The 21,332-nt window shown below is 36.8% G+C and overlaps 1 protein-coding gene and 1 long non-coding RNA gene across 2 annotated transcripts; one reads left to right on the plus strand and one right to left on the minus strand.

Moving 5' to 3' along the window:
- The first annotated feature begins 4,511 nt into the window (after positions 1-4,511).
- Positions 4,512-7,651, plus strand: LOC141331483 (uncharacterized). Its single transcript, XR_012355264.1, has 2 exons — positions 4,512-4,663; positions 7,350-7,651. It is a non-coding gene; the product is annotated as an uncharacterized lncRNA (long non-coding RNA).
- Positions 7,652-14,836: 7,185 nt separating this feature from the next.
- Positions 14,837-20,891, minus strand: b3gnt7 (UDP-GlcNAc:betaGal beta-1,3-N-acetylglucosaminyltransferase 7). The gene is made up of 2 exons (XM_073837334.1): positions 20,714-20,891; positions 14,837-16,977 (listed from the first exon to the last, which is right to left on the minus strand). Coding segments are annotated over exons 1-2 (1,224 nt in total). The 5' UTR covers positions 20,716-20,891; the 3' UTR covers positions 14,837-15,755.
- Positions 20,892-21,332: the final 441 nt, after the last annotated feature.

The raw sequence follows: 21,332 nt of genomic DNA on the forward strand, positions 1-21,332 counted from the left end.
TCGCAACTGTAAGTTTTAAAGTCAAAATTGCGAGATAAAAACTCACAAATCTGAGAAAAAAAGTCAAAATTGTGAAATAAATTCGCAATTTTCACTTTTTTCTCAGAGTTGCATAATATCAACTCATAATTGCGAGTTATGAAGTCAAAATTGCAAGATAAAAACGTACATTTCTGACTTTTTTCTCAAAATCCTTTGTTATAAAGTCAAATTTTCTAAATGTTTGCTAATTAAACGATCAGGATTCCATAACTGAGCCAATAGTGCTAATTATTAGCATAACAATAGAGTTCTTTTTGGCTTTGAGTAACAATTAATAAGGACACTAAGAAAGTAACTGCGGTGTCTTCATTGCAAAACTGCAAAAAAAAAACGAAAACAATAATGAAGCATTTCACCTGCTGTAATATCAATGGCCAAGTGATGGCAGACTCCTCAAGAAAGAGAACTGAAATGGCGCATGAGAACACGTGTATGACCTGAAAGTGGGCTTGTTTCGATTTCAGTACATTCCCAGCAAACATGCCCGTGCGGGCCCACTGCGGGTTTTCTGTGGGACAGTGCGGGCAGAGCAAGCCCACACTAAAACCCACACCAGCCCCATGTGGGTTAGCCCATGTGGGGCCCACAGCAGTTTTGCCCTTTAGGGGCCCAATCGGGGTTTGTGAGGGAAAGCCCGCAATGGGCTTGCCCACAGAAAACCCACACCGGCCCCATGTGGGTTAGCCCATGTGGGGCCCACAGCAGTTTTGCCCTTTAGGGGCCCAATCGGGGTTTGTGAGGGAAAGCCCGCAATGGGCTTGCCCACAGAAAACCCACACCGGCCCCATGTGGGTTAGCCCATGTGGGGCCCACAGCAGTTTTGCCCTTTAGGGGCCCAATCGGGGTTTGTGAGGGAAAGCCCGCAATGGGCTTGCCCACAGAAAACCCACACCTGCCCCATGTGGGTTAACCCATGCAGGGCCCATAGGAGTTTTGCCCTATGGGGGCCCTATGTTCGTTTTGTGTGGGCAAGCCCACAGTGGAGTTAAAAGCAGGGAAATAAAGGAAAGGGAAAGTGCCCTAGTTAATAATAAAAAATAATAATAGAGGACTGCCATGATCAGGACAGTTGGTGTATTTGTAAAATTCTGCACTGTATACTTTTAAACTGGTTTTTAATAATGTGTAATAACATTAAGCTAGTAGTTTTGCTGTGGTATTGAAAATGGAATTGAGAGCTATCTAAAACTTTGTTGTTTATTAGAATACAACATAACATGGTGATATATATATATATATATATATATATATATATACATATTGAATCTTGACATTAAGCCTTGACATGTGCTTCAGTCATCCACTTGTCAGAAATAGCCTATTGCAGAAATCATTTTAAGTTCTGTGTCACTGCAAAACCTGCACTTAAATGATTTGTTATTAAGCATCTACATTCGCAAACAATATGAAAACATACTGTTTATTTGGATTTAAGGCAGAAATCTAGCAATAAGTGCCCTCTAGTGGGTTATATCTCGTTGAAAATGCTTGTGCTGTGCATTAGTACAGCAATTTCTGAACATTTTTTAAAAATCACTACATTACAAATGACTATAATGCATAAATAAAAACATTATACATCACAGTAGTTAAAACATCATTAGATAAACCAAAGCCCTTAGCTTATTAATAAATTCCCATTAATTACACATACATGTAATATATTCACATATATCTAAAGCACTGTTAAATAAATTGAAATATATTTTGAAAACATATTTAAAAAAAATACAAAAAACATGAACTTAAAAATTGTTCATTATACGTGTAAATATGTGTACGAAAAAACATATTCATCCCATTTTAATCCACGATATTTTAAATGTTATTTCTGCACCACATTTACCATTTCTAAAGCTATATTATATTATATTATATTATATTATATTATATTATATTATATTAACGTGAAATCTGGGTGATTTTACGTGCTGTAATGAGCGCGCGCTCTAAACAATCACGTAACATTTGAACCGGAACGGACTGGAGGGAGTTACCATGGAAACGGAGAGGAAACGCAACAACCGTCTCTCTCCGTTGTTTTCACTAATTTCAGGTAAGTTTGGTCTCTAAAATTACACAAATAGTACATTAAAGTGTTCTTGACACTTTATTTGATGCAAATGACACGCTTCCGTTGAATATTTACTTTAAAGAAATGGTTTAGTGTCGATTGAAAAAGCCCGTTAGCATCTCAACCGTAATGCTAACTTTAGACTTGAAACTCTTGTTTATGAAAGTTTGGGGCATTTAATCTTAAATGTATATGAGCGGTTTGGGTTTTGATTTTTTTTTATAAAGGTAATTGCTGGCAATTTATCAATGTTTAAAAGGAAGTAAGCCAATTTATTTAACATAAAAGTCATTCACTGTACTGTTAAAAGGATACATCACTTACATGAAGCGTGAAAATGGGTTGAAAGTAACGTTACTTCAAACACGTTTTGTTGTTTCATGGTGAACATTTATTGATACCATTGTTTTGTGATTTCAGAAAACCCATGACACGAGAAGTTGCTGATTTGAAAATTTTTGGAAGGGAATGCAGAAAACACAGGTGCTATTAAATAACCTTTCATGCATCTTTAATAATATTTTGCCTATATCACCATACATCTAATTCATTTTGATAAATAATATATATATATATATATATACACACACACACACACACTTTTATGTATATAGTTATTTTAAAAGGGATTTAATATCCACACATAAGTAGCACTGTATGAGCATTACTAAATAAGTAAACCTAAAAATGTGAATTCTGTTATTAAATCCTTTTTTGTTTTTTTGTATATTCTATAAATTATTGTTTTTATTTTCTGCATTGCACCTCTGCTATAGCTTATTTCTAATAAACTTAGCATTGTATAGTTGGCCCTGTGACATTGTTTTATGTTCCTTCTTAGATTCTTTCATGCTAATGGCAGTGCACCAGAGTTGGAGTGTATCTCCAGCCAAAGAACATCTCTAGAAATGATGAGCCATATGACTAGTAAGTAATACCTTACACATAAAACAGCCATTCAAAAGTTTAAGGGTCAGATATGTCATGTATTTAAAAGAAGTCTTTTATCCTCACCACTGCTGCATTTTTTTTAAATTAAAATACAGTTAAACAGTAATATTGTAAAATATATTTAATTAACTGTGTTCTAATTTAGTATGTTTTAAAAAGTGTTTTTTCAGCACCATTTTGCAAATCTTCAGTGTCACACGATCCTTCAGAAATGATGCTGACAATTCAGCTTTGCAAAAATAGGAAAAAATGACATTTTTACAATATATATTTACATTAAAAAAATTGTAATCAGAAAGATTATTTTTATGATCAAATAAGTGCAGTTTTCTTGGTGAACATAAAAGACTAATTTCAGAAACTTTAAAGGGATAGTTCACCTAAAAATTTAAATTTGATGTTTATCTGCTTAGCCCCAGGGCATCCAAGATGTAGGTTACTTTGTTTCTTCAGTAAAACACATACAAGGATTTTTAACTCAAACCGCTGCAGTCTGTTAGTGATTTGATGGCAGTAGATGGGCACCAAACCTTTGAAGGAAAAGAAAAAAACATGCATAGACAAATCTAAATTACACCCTGTGGCTTGTGACGATACATTGATGTCCTAAGACACGAAACGATCTCTTTTTGTGAGAAACTGAATAGTTTTTATATAATTTTTTACCTTTAGGCCCGTTTCACACCGCAAGCGTGAGCGGCGCGTATTTTTTTCGCCGCCCATGTTAACAAACGAGTGCATTCACACCGGCAGCAGGAGCAGCGCGTGAGCGTCAAGCAGGAGCGTAGTGTGAGCAGCGCTATTTTTGCTGCGCTGCTCACGCTTTAATAAAGGGACAGTACACTTTTAATGGCCAAAATAAATGATTTCACACAAAAGTTTTATAAAATGCACAGAACAAGCTTAAAATGCACATATAATACGCATGTCTAGTGAGTTCAACAAGAATTCAAAATATGTACGCCTAGGCAACAGAAGATATAAATGTTTCAATTATTTAGTTTGGGTGCAAGGCAAGCATGGTGTATTAAAAAAAAGCCAGAAACTTACTAAATGTTTTACGGCAGATTATTATTTATTTATTTATTTTGCATTGAGAAAAAGCTGCTTTGATTGAGTCTTGGATTGTATAAAGTACTATATAAATAAAGGTAAAATACAATATTAAAATATAATAATAATAATAATAAATAAAAAATGTAAAAAAAAAAAATATATATATATATATATACACATGTAGGCTCTAGCGCTAAAATGTTCAATTAATCGAGATTTTGATTTTAGGCAAAATCGCCCAGCCCTATATAGTGCATGCTCTCGTCTTAAGTAAACTATTTAGAATTATATTTTCCATTTAATTCAAATAAATATTTAATAAAAAAAACTCTTTTGTAGGTTGCTTTTGAGAAAGGAATTGTATGTGTATCTTATTTTAGGTGAAGTATCTGGCAACAATTGGAGGGCCTAACCAATCCTCCATCACAAGAAGGATTCTGGTCCATATACTGACCACCCCACTGGCACTGCAACTATGCTGGAAGGGCTCGAGCCAGAAGTTAGCCTTTGGAGATATGCTGGTCTGCAGAGCAGTCATAGGTACAATATGTAATGTTTTTTATGAAATAAGCCCTTCTAACGGTAATGAAAAAAGAAAATGTGGAAATTTGGTAACACTTTAGTGGACCTTATTAGCAAGCCTATTATTAACATGTGGGCTGTTTATTAGAACCCATAAAGCACATATTCTGCATTACCATATTCTACTTTCCTATTTCTACCCAATACCTACTCAGATATCCCTGTTTATTTGTCAGCAAAGGTCCACCGGATGATACACTTACTCAAGCCTGTGTTATCAAGTCATAGCCAGTCTAAAAATGCCTGTGCATGGAAGTTTATTATGTATAACATTTAAAACATCACTTTATAAAGAAAAAAGACCATCCTCATTCAGCTACAATAAACTTCACATGTCGTAAGTTGATGAAAACATTTGGTAAAATGTTAATACTACAATGGCACATGTAGGCAAATTATCATAAATAAAGGCCACAGCATACATTTTGAAAACACAGTGTTTAATGAGGGAAAAAAAGTGTTTTTTCCCATTTCCCAAAAAGCAGCAGTTTTGGTCATAGATATCTGATCAACAGCAGGAAGTAGGGTGGGGTCAAAAATTATTTTGCCTTTGTCACAATATGAGATTAATCTGACTCTGAGCACCTAAAGCAATCCTTAAACTTAATCTAATATAAGGTTCTCCAAATTAAAAATGCAAGTTTAATTCATTAGTACCTCAAATCAAACAAATAAAAAATCTATTTGCTGGGGAACTTTTTTTAGGCTGAAACCAGTGGTTATCAAACTACTCAAATATAGATTAAGTTCAAATGTATTGTGTTTTAACTAGGGCCGGGACTTTAACGCGTTACTTTAGATTAATTAATTACACAAAAATAATGCGTTAAATTTTTTTTAACGCATTTTAATCTCACTTAGTTTTGCACCGCGAAACGTTTCTCACTGGATGAGATTCGGCGGACCGATTATACTGGAGCACCAGCTAGCGTTCAAACAAGCTGCGTCATTCCTAAATAGTATTGTATGTCCCAAATCGTAGTATGTTTACAAAAAGTATTCCAAAGATTCGCGGATGGTCTACTACTTAACGATCAATGCACACTTTAACGGCTAATATTGCCCACAACACACTGCGCCGTGAACGAGGATTCGATTAGAATTTGTTTGGACCAGTGGATGGGAAATTTTGTTATAAAAACGAATGGATGGAAGCATCGATAAGAGCATGGTTGTGTGCAAGCTATGCAACAAGGAATTCACATATCACCGCAGCACATCGAGCCTATTGCTACACTTAATGGCAATATTGCACTGGTCTGTTGGACTTGGTTGATCAAAAATAAACAATATTTTGTTGCTTAAGCTTATGTATTCAGTCATTATTCAATGGTATAATAAAAATCCATATAAAAAAACTTACTTCTCACTGTTCTCAGGTCAAATATTTATATGCGATTAAAAGGCGATTAATTTCGATTAATTAATTACAAAGCCTCTAATTAATTAGATTTATACTACAGGGCCGTTGAATGCTTGAATCTGATTGGCTGACGAACGTTCTAGAGGTGTGCATTATGTTCAGGGAAACGCACGGCGAACGTAGTTCCTGGCAGCTTTAGACCGCAGTGCATGTCTTTATCACTTCGCCATACGATTTCAGTTATTTCAAAGGTCCTTACAGCCCAAAACAGCAAAATAACTAAAACCCACAATGACACTGGCCAAACTAAATACAGTAAACGTCAGGATAAACACGACAGATTATTTCCATGTTTTTTTCCACAATATATTACGTTTTATTGTGTACGGAAAGCACAAACTCTATTTCTCTTGCCCTCTTCTCACTCACCTCACAGACGCACACACATAACAGTACAGTTTGCACTCGCGTTAGCATTTGCGCTAATGTTGTTAGCGCTGCTCTGACGATTAACAACTTAAAAACGACATGACAGCTCTCACACGCGAGGTAACAACGGCGTGGTCTTAAAGAAAATGAACTTAAAGTTTAACTGTTAGTAGAAACGATGCTGCCAGTCACCCTTAAGAGACACAGACATGAGAGAGGTAAAGTCATACACTTAGTTTCTCTCCCTCACTCTTTCCGTCTGTCTGCTTGTCTTTCGGTCTGTCTAAACTTCTTTATTAACGGCATTATTTTGCTATTAACAGCCCAAGCGTCGTTACTATTTCTAAAATGACGTTTTGGAACTAGCAACGAAGCTGTTGAATGAGCTGCGTAAGAAATTAATCCTACTCACAATAGCGTTTTAAGGATAAAAACCGGACGAATGTCTTGAAATATATCATTTGATCGATGTCTTGAGGTGTGGTAACAGTAGTATAAGCGGAATAATTGACTTCGGGCCGTAGAATTCTACGAAAATAATGCACACCCGAGGTGTAACGGCCACTCCGCTTCGCGTCGTGACCGCATTACCACCTCGGGTGTGCATTATTTTCTAAGAATTCTACTGCCCGTCGTCAATTATTCCTTACTAAATTTTTTAATCGAGTCCCGGCCCTAGTTTTAACATTAATTTATATTCAATTTAGTGATTCCTCTGCATACCACTAGAGTGACTCTGAGTACCACTAGTGGTACTTGTACCACGCTATGAGAACCACTGGTCTATACTGTACTTGAAGAAACTTTTTTGGTTTTAAAATTCAGAATACAGTTGTTTTCTGTCTTACTTAGACGCTGTGACAAAGTGCAGCCGAGCCACTGCAAGTGAGGTCGAAACCTGCATCAAAACGTGCCTTCGTAATGCCAGAGACCGAGATGGGGGACGGCAAGGACGGGCCAGAATTGCAGTGGAAAAACGCACTGGTGCCCTTGAAGGAAATCATTTTTAATTTACATTTTCTAATTAGTTCTGTAGTTCTTGGTGGCAATTACTGTTTTGAATTGCTTTGTATTGGTGTTTTAAGTAAAATTTCTGTATTATTATTACTATTACTACTATTATTAATTGCTGTAAATAAATAATTTGAAAAACATGACCTTCAATTTATTACTGCTACTTTAAAGAAGTGCAATTGCACTGCATATGCATTAATAGTTATTTGATGGTATTCTGCAGATATGGCCCTGAACAGGTTTTTGGGAAAGTTGGGTATTCTGTGAGCAACTGGAGCCAATAGATTTGCATTACTCTGTAGGACCAAACTAACTTTTAACTTTTGTTAACAAATCACACACGGGGCATACTGTTGGCCTACATACTGTGCCTCACAACATGCCTACTGTGCCCACACTTGCCCTACTGTGCCCACACCCAGCCCACAGCATTCTCACACTATCCCCACAGTGCCCAGACCCAGCCCACAGCATGCCCACACTATCCCCACAGTGCCCACACCCAGCGCACAGCATGCCCACACTATCCCCACAGTGCCCACACCCAGCCCACAGCATTCTCACACTATCCCCACAGTGCCCAGACCCAGCCCACAGCATGCCCACAGCATGCCCACACTATCCCCACAGTACCCACACCCAGCGCACAGCATGCCCACACTATCCCCACAGTACCCACACCCAGCCCACAGCATGCCCACACTATCCCCACAGTGCCCACACCCAGCCCACAGCATTCTCACACTATCCCCACAGTGCCCACACCCAGCCCACAGCATTCTCACACTATCCCCACAGTGCCCACACCCAGCCCACAGCATGCCCACACTATCCCCACAGTGCCCACACCCAGCCTACAGCATTCTCACACTATCCCCACAGTGCCCACACCCAGCCCACAGCATGCCAACACTATCCCCACAGTGCCCAGACCCAGCCCACAGCATGCCCACACTATCCCCACAGTGCCCACACCCAGCCCACAGCATTCTCACACTATCCCCACAGTGCCCACACCCAGCCCACAGCATTCTCACACTATCCCCACAGTGCCCACACCCAGCCCACAGCATTCTCACACTATCCCCACAGTGCCCACACCCAGCCCACAGCATGCCCACACTATCCCCACAGTGCCCACACCCAGCCTACAGCATTCTCACACTATCCCCACAGTGCCCACACCCAGCCCACAGCATGCCAACACTATCCCCACAGTGCCCAGACCCAGCCCACAGCATGCCCACACTATCCCCACAGTGCCCACACCCAGCCCACAGCATTCTCACACTATCCCCACAGTGCCCACACCCAGCCCACAGCATTCTCACACTATCCCCACAGTGCCCACAGCATGCCCACACTATCCCCACAGTGCCCACACCCAGCCCACAGCATTCTCACACTATCCCCACAGTGCCCACAGCATGCCCACACTATCCCCACAGTGCCCACACCCAGCCCACAGCATTCTCACACTATCCCCACAGTGCCCACAGCATGCCCACACTATCCCCACAGTGCCCACACCCAGCCCACAGCATTCTCACACTACCCCCACAGTGCCCACAGCATGCCCACTCTTTATGGGCCCACAATCGGCCCCATTGGGGGCCCAATCTGCTTTGTGTGGGCCAGCCCACACTTAACCCACACTTTTGGGCTGTCCCACTCTGGCCCCACATGGGCCCCATAGTGTGGGGCCCACACGTGCCCCGCATTTCACGCCGGTATCGGGGCCCACAGCGGGCTGCCCACATGGGCTAGATTTTTTGCCCACAGTGGGCCCACGCGGGCCCCGAACGGGCATGTTTGCTGGGTTGTATGAAAGGTAAATGAACGGATTTACCCACAACTTCTCAGTTTATTCACCGAAACAAGCCGTTTGGATGTTTATATTAATATCGGTTTCCTCAAATTCGCTGAATTCGTAAGAGTTGGTATTAAAAAACGCAGTTACTATATAATAACAACACACTAACTGCAAAGTATGTTTCACAAATCTTCGAGATGCCCTGTGGCGACGAAACTCGATACTTTGGCCCCTTTCACGTGTTTGACTGTTAAAAAGACGATTTTCGACATTACTACGGCATGAACAGGTCAGAGTATTTTCCCAGAGGCATTCTTCTCTTAGCATCATTGTGAAACAGGTTCGGTGTGAAAAGTTTACCGCATTTCTAGCCCAGCACTCGTTTACTGTCAATAAACAGTCGGAGATCACAGCTGGCTCTCAAAGCCTTTGAACTGCAGTTTTATTCAACACTAGATCCCTCCAGATCTTTCTGGATGAGTGTTTCAGCTTCAAAAGCATGCGTGCTTCACACAGAATGAATGGTTTAATATATCTGATGAGAAATAAAACACACTGTTTGAAAGTTTAGGATCAGTAAGATGTTTTAAATACTTTCAATCAGCAATACTTTTCCCCCCTCAGGTTTGTGAGATATAAACTCAAATTATTATTATTTTTTTTACTTTTTTTTCTCAGAATTGCATGATTTAAACTAACAATTGCTTGTTATAAAGTCAGAATTGCTACATTTTTCCTCAGATTAAATTTTTTGAGTTTATATCTCGCAAGACTATAACTTGCAAATATGAATTTATATTACGCCACTCTGAGGAAAAAAAGGCACAATTGAAAATGTTTTATTTTTAAGTTTTTATCTTGCAATTTTGCAATATTTACTTTTTTCCCTCATATTTGTGAGTTTTTATCTTGCAATTCTGACTACAATTCACAATTGTGAGTTTATAAGTCAGATTTGTGATCTAAACTGCGAATTTACATCATGTAATTTAGACTTTTTTTCTCAGATTTGTGAGTTTTTATCTCCCAATTTTGCCTTTGTAAATCGCAATTGCGAGTTTTTAAGTCAGATTTGTGATCTAAGCTTTTTTCCCACTTAAATTTTGACTTTATAACCACATTTGCGAGTTTATATCTCGCAATTCTTACTTTATAACACACAATTGCTTTAAGGTCATTGTTTCCGTCAGAATTGAGATCTAAACATTATCCCCCTAAAAATGTGACTTTTTAACTTAGCATTGTGAGTTTATATCTCACAAATATGTGAAAAATCAGAACTGTGAGTTAATACCACGCAATTTTGCCTTTTTTTTCCTCAGTTTTGTGAGTTTTATATTGCAATTCTGACTTTATAACACGCAATTGCAAGTTTTTATGTCAGAATTGAGATCTAAACATTTTCCCCCTCAAAATTTGACTTACTCACAATTATGAGTGTATACGTCACAATTTGTGTATATGTCACTCACAATTGTGAGTTTATATTATGCAACTCCGAGAAAAAAAATCAGAATTGTATAAAATTCACAATTGCCAGTTTATATTACGCAACTCTGAGAAAAAAGTCAGAATTGTGAGTTTTTATCTCACAATTCTGACTTTTTTCCCACTTAAAATTGCAAGTTTATATTACAATTTAGTTATACTTACAATTCTGACTTTAAAATTCACAATTTTGCGTTTATATTACGCAACTCTTGAGAAAAAAGTCAGAATTGCAAATTTATATCACACAATTTAGATTTTTATCTGAGATTTGTGAGTTTTTAACTTTGGCTTTATAACTCGCAATTGTAAGTTTATATTATGCAATGAGAAAAAAGTCTGAATTGCGATTTTATGTCTCAGAATTCTGAATTTATAACGCAATTGCGGGTTTATATCACACAACTCTGAGAAAAAAGTCAGAATTACGAGTTTTTAATTCAGAATTGAGATCTAAACTTTTTCCGCCCTCAAAATTTTTTGACTTTATAACTCACAATTGTAAGAAACAAGTCAGAATTGCGAGAAAAAAAGTCAAATTTGTAAGTTTTAATCTCAGAATTCTGACTTTAAAACACGCAATTGCGAGTCTTTACATCAGAATTGAAAACCGAACATTTTCTCCTTCAAAATTTGACTTTATAACTCTCAATTGCGAGTTTATATGCACAGTTTAGAGAAAAATGTCATAATTGTGAGAAAAAGTCAGCAATTGTGAGTTTGTCACACAGTATTGACATAACTCGCAATTGTTATTTTTGAGTTTATATCATGCAAATCTGAGAATTCTGAGAAAAAAAGTCAGAATTGCACGTTTTTATCACGCAATATTGACTTTTTGTCTCAGATTTGTGAGTTTTTATCTCGCAATTCTGACTTTATAGCACGCAGTTGCAAGTTTTTACATCAGAATTGAGATCTGAACTGAAAACTGAAAATTTGACTTTATAACTTGCCATTTTAGGTTTTATTTATATAACCTACAGAGAACGTTCCCAGAACGTTCCCTGCAGGTTATTTTTAGTAGTCATAACCATGTAAATTAATTAAAACTTTGCAGATGATTCTGGTTATTCTAATTTTATAGCCAAAAATAAGCCAAGGTTAAGCATAGTCTGAAAATCATATCATAAACACTGGCTTTATTTCTTTATTGCACGCCTCTGATCTACACGCGCTTCTCAGCACGTGCTTTCTTCTGTCTTCGACATAAAGCCGTGTGCTTACTCTGAGACACGGGAGTGCTGACGTACAGAAGCGGTATCGGAGTGAGGAGAACGTTCTGGGAACCTTCTAGGAACATAAATAGAACATTCCCTATCGGTTTGCCAGGAAAGTTTTCTTAAATAAAATGTAATGTTCCCTTTAGGTTGGGGGAATGTTCTCAAAACGTTGCAGGAATGTTCCCCTAACCTAAAGGGAACATTCTATTTACATTAACAGCATCTACAGCATCTGCATTCTGGAAAGGTTTCAACTATATGTTGGAACTTGGTAAATCATCTCAAAAATGTTCAGTTCTGTTGTTTTTTTTCCCCAAAACCAGATGTAAATCATCGGTGTAAGAACATCGCTTTGGGCGCTCTTCCAAATGAAAGCACGTTGCTCAAGAATGCCATTGCCATTTGAATATTAATTTCCTCTGGAATGAAAAGGCATTGGCAAACCTGATAGTGCAGTATGGCTGATTGTATCTCTTGAGATCTAGGTTAACTATAAAACCCGCTCTGCTTTATTTATTGTGCTCATGAATGCACGGTCATGTGACGTGGCTCGTAGCTGTCGTGCATAACTCGATCTCAGTTTACGGAATTGCATTCATAGGGGCTGTATACAAGTCTACTGTAGGCAAATAATGGATGGCTGAACTCTGGTGTCAAATGTCACGATGTCTATCTTTCTGTATAGCAGATTTTACAATAACAGTTTATGTACGTGTTTTTGTTTTCTCTTTTTGTTTGCGTAGACTTTAGACAGAAAACGAAGGACAATGAACACGAAATCACACACCATTTGTAGCAGGTGTATCAACATGACCAGCACAAACACGTATACATTCAGTATTCAGGTTAACTTTGTATTTAGTTGCATTATTTAAATGTAAATGAAAATGCAAATCAATACCAAGGAAGACTATCGTGGGATTTGTTCAGAAAGTGGAAGTGTTTGGTATATATTTTAAATATTTAACGACACAAAACCAGTCCTAAGGGTCAGTTTTTGAAATTAAGGATTAATATTTGGTCGAGATACAACTGTTTAAAAATCCGGAAATTTGAGGGTGCAAACAATCTAAATATTGAGAAAATCGCCTTTAAAGTTGATTAAGTTCTTACTAATGCATATTACTAATCAAAACTTAGTTTTTTATGTATTTACAGTTGGAAATTTACAAAATATCTCCATGGAACAAGATGTTTACTTAATATCCTAATGAGTTTTGGCAGAAAAATCGATCATTTTGACCCATACAATGTATTTTTGGCTATTGCTACTTAAGACTGGTTTTGTGGTCCAGGGTCACATATTTCAGTCATTAAAACATACATGAGAAACTTTGAAATTCATCAAATCAAATCTACAATATGCAAAATAATGTGCGTTTTATTGAAAATTATACACTTCTGTGCTATATTACTATTTCTAATATATTTCAGTTGAAGTCAATGGGGTCCAAAACAAGAAGCAGAAGGTGGAAGTGTTTTGTATACATATTTGACGCCTTATGTGACCATGGACAACAAAACCGTCGTAAGGGTCCATTTTTGAAATTGAGGATTAATATTTGGCTGAGATGCAACTATTTGAAAATCTGGAATCTGAGGGTGCATTAAATATTGAGAAAATCGCCTTTAAAGTTGTTCAAGTTAAGTTCTTAGCAATACATATTACTAATCAAAAATTAAGTTTTGATATATTTACGGTAGAAAATTTAACATGATGTTCACTTAATATCCTAATGATTTTTGGCAGAAAAATCAATAATTTTGACGCACTCAATGTATTTTTGGCTATTGCTACTTAAGAAACTTTGACATTTACAAAACTTACTGTAGAAATGCAATACAATGCATGCATATGTAAAGAAAAAGTAACTAAGATGCTCAAATTTTTGTACTTTTACTTGAATTCCTGTTAACAAAACTACAAATGGCTATTTTTTAAAGATACGAAGGAACAATCAAACACTTTTGTCTTTTATTATTAATTTTCGATTTTTCTTTCATGCCAAAAATCATTAGGATATTAAGTAAAGATCATGTTCCATGAAGATATTTTGTACATTTCCTACCATAAATATATCAAAACTTAGTGTTTGATTATTAAAATGCATTGCTAAGAACTTAATTTGGACAACTTTAAAAGCGATTTTCTCAATATTTTTATTTATTTATTTATTTTGCATCCTCAGATTCCAGATTCTCAAATAGTTGCATCTCGGCCAAATATTGTCCCGTCCTACCAAACCATACACCAATGGAAAGCTTATTTATTCAGATTATGTATAATATGCATTGATAAGAACTTAATTTGGACAACTTTAAAAGCGATTTTCTCAATATTTTTATTTATTTATTTTATCCTCAGATTCCAGATTCTCAAATAGTTGCATCTCGGCCAAATATTGTCCCATCCTACCAAACCATACACCAATGGAAAGCTTATTTATTCAGATTATGTATAATATGCATTTCTAAAAACTTCATTTGGACAACTTTTAAGGTGATTTTCTCAATATTTAGATTTTTTTGCACCCTCAGATTCTAGATTTTCAAATAGTTGCATATCGGCCAAATATTGTCCCATCCTACCAAACCATACACCAATGGAAAGCTTATTTATTCAAATTATGTATAATATGCATTGCTAAAAACTTAATTTGGACAACTTTAAAGGCAGATTCTCAAATAGTTGCGTCCAAAAATATTGTCCAAAAAAAAAAAAGACCTTTATGACTGGTTTTGTGGTCCAGGGTCACATATATACCTTGTGAAACTTTGACATTTACAGAACTTACTGCAGGAATGCATTACTTCAGTTCTTCTTAACAAAACTACAAATTTTAAAGATACAAAGGAACAATCAAACACTTGTCTTTTTGAAGAAATGTTTATTTACAAATACTAATCCATTTTCACCTCAGTTTGTTCATTCCAGTCATTTTTTTAAACCATCAGACCGTATAGTTTGGATTACAAATGTCCGTGTTTTGCTTAACCTTCAAGTACGTAAATTAAATATCCTACACCTACGCCTCCTCTGATCCAAGGAGGTATATTTCATAAATTAAGTCAACATTTACATGTACCAGACAGTGTGCCGTTTCACAGTTTTTAAAGTAAACCCTCTACCAAACGCATCTCAAGTCTATGGGCAAATCAATTTGAGATTGAACCTCTTGTAGAGCTACCATTCAGATATATACTGGAATTTCAGAAATTTACATCATTGCAGGAGAACTAACATGGATTTAGTTGAATGAATGAACGCACTGTGAAAACCTGTCAAGGTGGCATTTGTCCACAGAGGGGCAGACTAAAACTACAAACATGCACAAACAATGGTGAGGTAGAGACTTGTTTCCTTCAGTTTGGGACAATCGCATCAGTGGCCACTCAAAAATGCAAATTTCACGTCAATTTAAACACCTGATATCTGCTAACTTTGGGTCTGTACAGTTGAACTCAATGGGGTCCAACCTTTGAAGACAATTTTCAAAATACTTGAACACGATGATGATTTGGGCTGTTATTTTTAGGTTTTGCAGCCTTTGCACATTATTCACATTATCCAAATTGCATACCATGTCATTCGGTACATAAATAAAGTTAAAACATTGTCCAGGAATCTCCTCAAAAAAGGAGAACGTATTGTCTTCGAGTCACCTCAAAGTCTCTCATTTAGTTTCCTTCATTTACGAACAAATTTCAGATTTAGAAAGTCTATAAGAAGTCCATTTTCTGCGAACAGATCAAGTCGCTGTTGACCAGTCTCCACATCTCTATCAAATCCGGCGGGAGCAATTTATGTACCACTATCATGCTCTTGAAGAAACACGGCTCCCTGTTCAGTCGACTGGTTTTATTCTTCACCAGCCCAAACGTCTTGAAAGCGTCGTGCTTTATCGGAGTCACCTGAAGCACCTCCAGACACATTCCAAGAAACACGTCGTCAATGGGATAAAGCTCCAGAGTTTCACAAGCGCCGTAGAGTTTCCGAGCCAGAGGTCCGTCCATGAGGAACCCTCCTCCTCCAGCGTACGGCGGGTAGAGTGTCTTATTATACAAGGCCTGCGGGATGTAATACTTGTTCTGCTTCCTGCGAATGGGCTTGGCTTTGAAGAGGACATCCCCAACAAAGAGGTCCTTCAGGTCCTTGCTGACCTCCAGATACTCCAAGATGTTGGGAACGCTGACGAACACGTCGTCGTCGCCTTTGAAGATGTATCGGGTGCTTCCGCAGTAGGTGGAGAACCATTTGAGGAAGTGGATCTCTTTGAGAGTCAGGTTGAAGAAGCTATCCATGAAGTCCCATTGCAGGATGTCTCCGTAGATGTAATCCTCGTACTCCAGAAGCTTCTGGTGGTTCGCCCGCTCTTCCTCGTTGGAGGACGTTCCGAGAAGGAAAAGAGTCTTGATTCTTTTCCCGTTGATCCCTTGTTCCTTCCCCCAAGTTTGACGTATGACCTCCCTTCGATCATACTGTGTTATCACCGACTTGATGACCATCAGCAAGTCTACATCTCCAGCGCACTTCTCCGGATGGTTCATGAGGATGGGGAAGTAGCGGCAGTGCCTGTAGAGCAGGAATTGCTTGAAGTTGGCTTCTAGACCCGTGAACCACTCCGAAGAGGAGAAGTTGAGGTTGACGCAGCAGTTGGAGCTGGTGACGTCCCAACTCATGGGGCCTTGCTTTTCGGTTGTTCTCGCACCTTCTGTGGTGGACACCACTTTTTGAACGCTCTTCCAGAAGCTGATGCTCATCAGGTCTTTTTTGCCATTGTCTGCTATGAGCTCCATCCGTGCCTGTCTTTCGATACGGTCACCCTGGAAGTCTTGCATCGAGGTGATGTTTCCTCTGTGGACCACGGTGAGCGTGACTACAGCCAGGAAGAACATCAGGCTGATGCGCTTGTAAACTCGCCATCGTTCTCTGGTGGTCATCCTTGGAGAAAATGAGAGGAGCATTAAATGTGGTCTCTTTGAAAACTTGGAAATACTTTGATTTAGGAGCCAATTCTTGCTATTAACTAGTTGCTTATGAGCATGCATCTTACTTGCACATTGGCTGCTTAGTACTTAAAAGCATATGTGTCGCTGGACCACAAAACCAGTAGCACCAATAGAAAACAGTGCATTTTATGGGTCAAAATTATTGATTTTTATTTTATGCCAAAAATCATTAGGATATTAGGTAAAAATCGTGTTCCATGAAGATATTTTGTAAATGTCCTACCGTAAATATTTCAAAACTTAATTTTTGATTAGTAATATGCATTGCTAAGAACTTCATTTGGACAACTTCAAAGGCAATTTTCCCAATATTTGAGAAATGCATGAAATGTTGTCTGCTTGAAAACTTGGTAACACTTTGATTTAGGAGCCAATTCTTGCTATTACCTAGTTGCTTATGAGCATGGATTTTACTTGCACATTGGCTGCTTAGTACTTAAAAACATATGTGACATCGGACCACAAAACCTGTAGCACCAATAGAAAACAAAGCATTTTATCGGTCAAAAATGATAAATCATTAGGATATTAAGTAAAAATCACGTTCCATGAAGATATTTTGTCAATTTCCTACTCTCTTAAAAATAAAGGTGCTTCACGATGCCATAGAAGAGCCTTTTTTGTCTAAATAGTTGCATAAAGAACCTTTAACATTTGAAGAATCTTTCTGTTTCACAAAAGGTTCTTTGTGGCGAAAGGAGGTTCTTCAGATTATAAAAAGGTAAGAAAGAGAATGGTTCTTTGTGGAACAAAAAATGGTTCTTCTACGGCATCGCTGTCAAGAACCTTTTAACCCTCTAGAGCGCTTCGGTCACTTTAGACCGAAAATTTTTCAAAATCACAGCTTAATCGGAATTATATGAAACTCTGACTTTTATGCCATTTGGAATGTCAACACAAAAAAAAAAAAAAAAAAATTGAGGGCATGATTCAAGCAGGCCAAGTGGTTGTAAAAAAAATAGTCACACTTGTACTCTTCGGTCTAAAATGACCGACCATAGGAAATGAATGGGAAATCGACAAAAATACAAATATTCAGATAATTTTTGTGTGTACAATCTACAAATCCTCCACAATGCTGAAAAAAAGTACACAGCAGTGAAGGGGTGACACTCTAAAACACACCCATTCATAAACACACCCATTCACACACACACACACACACACACACACACACACACACACACACACACACACACACACACCTCTATTCGGTCACTTTTGACCAAAACATTTTTGGTTTTGAATTTTTCAAAAACTCACAGCTTCATCAGAACGGTACCAAATTCAGTGACTTTTATGGCATTTGGAATGTGAACACGCATAAAAAAAATGAGGGCACGATTCCAAAAAAAAAAAAAAATAATAATAATAATTTTAATTATTCTCAATGGCAAAAAAATGGATATTAATTACAGCATAAATATTAATTATTACCACAAAACCCTCTCAAAATGCAAAATAAAAAATATTATTAAACAAAAATGAATTCGAATGGTTTTACTGAAAAAAATTACAAGATGCGTTACAGGTGTCCGGTCACTTCTGACTGCGAAGAGCACAAGTGTGACTCCGAAACGAAGAGCACCAGAGTCAAAGCACCTTTATTTTTTAAGAGTGTAGAGTAAATATATCAAAACTTAATTTTTGATTAGTAATATGCATTGCTAAGAACTTCATTTGCACAACTTTAAAGGCGGTTTTCTCAATATTTTGTTTTTTGAACCCTTAGATTCCAGATTTTTAAATAGCCAAATATGAACCTAACAAACCATATATAAATGGAAAGCTTATTTATTCAGCTTTCAGGTGATGTATAAATCTCAATTTCCAAAACTGACCCTTATGACTGGTTTTGTGGTCCATATGCATGACCATATTTTAGATCTCTTAATCCATCCTACTTAACTATTAAAAAGCAGCAAATTTGGAGATTATTGAGGCAAAAGTCTTGCTCAATACTGAAAATTGGTCCCTAAATTAAAGTGACTACGAAAACCTTGAAAACAAATTGTAATTAAATCCATTCAAATGCATTGTTTTACCTGCGGAGGTTTTGTATATTATATTTGGGAGAAAAGGTTTTGCATAATCAAGTAGGCTGCAATATACAGTGGCAGGTGATTGTTTCCTAACTTTTGACATAGAATAAATGTCTTAGATTCTTAATTAAAAATGTAAAAAAAAAACACAAAAAAAAACAAGATTACACTAGATATTCTTTTGTCTATTGAGTTGTGATTACAGAACATTTGTAGTCAAATTTGATTATGCGAATATACAAATGATCAAAACATGACCCCAAAATTTTCTTTTATGCCAAAAATCATTAGCATTTTAAGTAAAGATAATATTCCATTACGATATTTAGTAAATTTCCTATCGTAAACCTATCAAAACTTACGTTTTTATTAGTAATATGCATTGCTAAGAACTTCATTTGGACAACTTTAAAGGCGATTTTCTCAATATTTAGTTTTTTTTGCACCATCAGATGCAACATTTTCAAATAGTTGTATCTCGGGCCAAATATTGCCATATTAAATATTTAAAAAATTGACCCTTATGACTGTTTTTGTGATTCAGGGTCACATTTGAGCATTTGAATCCACCTATGAAAAGTATACAATTAAAATCACTATAATAAAGTAAGATTACACTACATAATATTTAAAAAAGGTGAACTTCCTCGATACTTTGACACCCCCCCTCCCTCCTCCCTAGAATTCTAAATTTTCAAATAGTTGTATCTCGGGCCAAATATTGCCATATTAAATATTTAAAAAATTGACCCTTATGACTGTTTTTGTGATCCAGGGTCACATTTGAGTATTTGAATCCAACTATGAAAAGTATAATATTATAATCACTATAAAAAGTAACATTATATTACATAATATCTGTAGTCAAATGTCATTATTTGATTATGCGATTATACAAATGATCAAAACATGACCCTGGACCACAAAAAAAGGGGAAATTAGTCAAAAAAATTTCTTTTATGCCAAAAAAAATCATTAGGATTTTAGGTAAAGATCATGTTTCATGTAGAGATTTTGTAAACTTCTAATCGTAAATACATCAAAACTTAATTTAGAACTTCATTTGAACAACTTTAAAGGCGATTTTCTCAATATTTAGATTTTTTTTAAACCTTCAGATTCTAAATGTTTAAAAAGTTGTATCTTGGCCAAATATTGCCTTGTTAAATATTCAAACAATTGACCGTTATGACGGTTTTTGTGGTCCAGGGTAACATTTGAATATTTGAATCCAACTATGAAAAAGAAAACGTATAAAAAAATAGTTTTATTGTAAAAGTAGGCTATTTATATTTATATAGTCGAAGTGTAACATCAAATATACAAATATATACAAAGCAGTTATTTGAATATTGTTATTATTGTTAGGACTATATAAATTATTTTACAATACTGAAAGACACAACTGAACGAGGCGAGGATTTAAATATTGCGTATATTGAGGTTATAATATTGATATAATTACATATTTGTGTAAATGTTGTAAACATCTTGTTAAAGCTTTATGTAGGTAATTTAAAGACTAGTAAAGTCGTTCAAATACATAGATTTCAGCAAGAAAACTTAGGCTTCTCTAAAAACAAAATAGAATATAACGAAACAAACACGCACAGAACTTATACTCACATTTTGAGCGAGTGCTTTGCCTGTTTTATTTCAGATAAGTTTCGTGAAACCGGTCTGCTGCTCTTCAGATGAATGAAAGAGTCTCTTTAGACAATCCTATACGTGATATGTATATATCTGCACCAGGAAACTGAAGAGAAACGGGACAAATGTCGATTAAAACCCCGAAGCGCGCAGAATCTCTTCAAGATGTGAAAGTAAGACATCACTGAAACGTCCGTCAGCCTCTTTTAAAGCGCATGCATATGCAAATTAGCGGATGGGTAACTCCGCCTACATCACGCACGTTCTCACACCCAACGCCAGAAGCTTTACGTGTTTTACAAGATGTTAGATTTACAGTTTAAATATTGCTGCTTTGAGGGCTTTTACAAATTAAAGCTGACAATGGAAGCTAGAAGTTCATTTTGTACAATAATAACAGCAGCCATATGTGACTTATATATCTATCTAGTATATGTACACAATACAGATGGATGGATGGATGGACAGACAGACAGACAGACAGACAGACAGACAGACAGATGGATGGATGGATGATGGATGGATGGATGATAGATGGATATGTAGATGGATAGGTAGATGGATGGATGGATGGGTAGATGGATGGTTGGATAGG

Source organism: Garra rufa, chromosome 3, assembly GCF_049309525.1.
Source record: "Garra rufa chromosome 3, GarRuf1.0, whole genome shotgun sequence".
Lineage (NCBI taxonomy): Eukaryota > Metazoa > Chordata > Actinopteri > Cypriniformes > Cyprinidae > Garra > Garra rufa.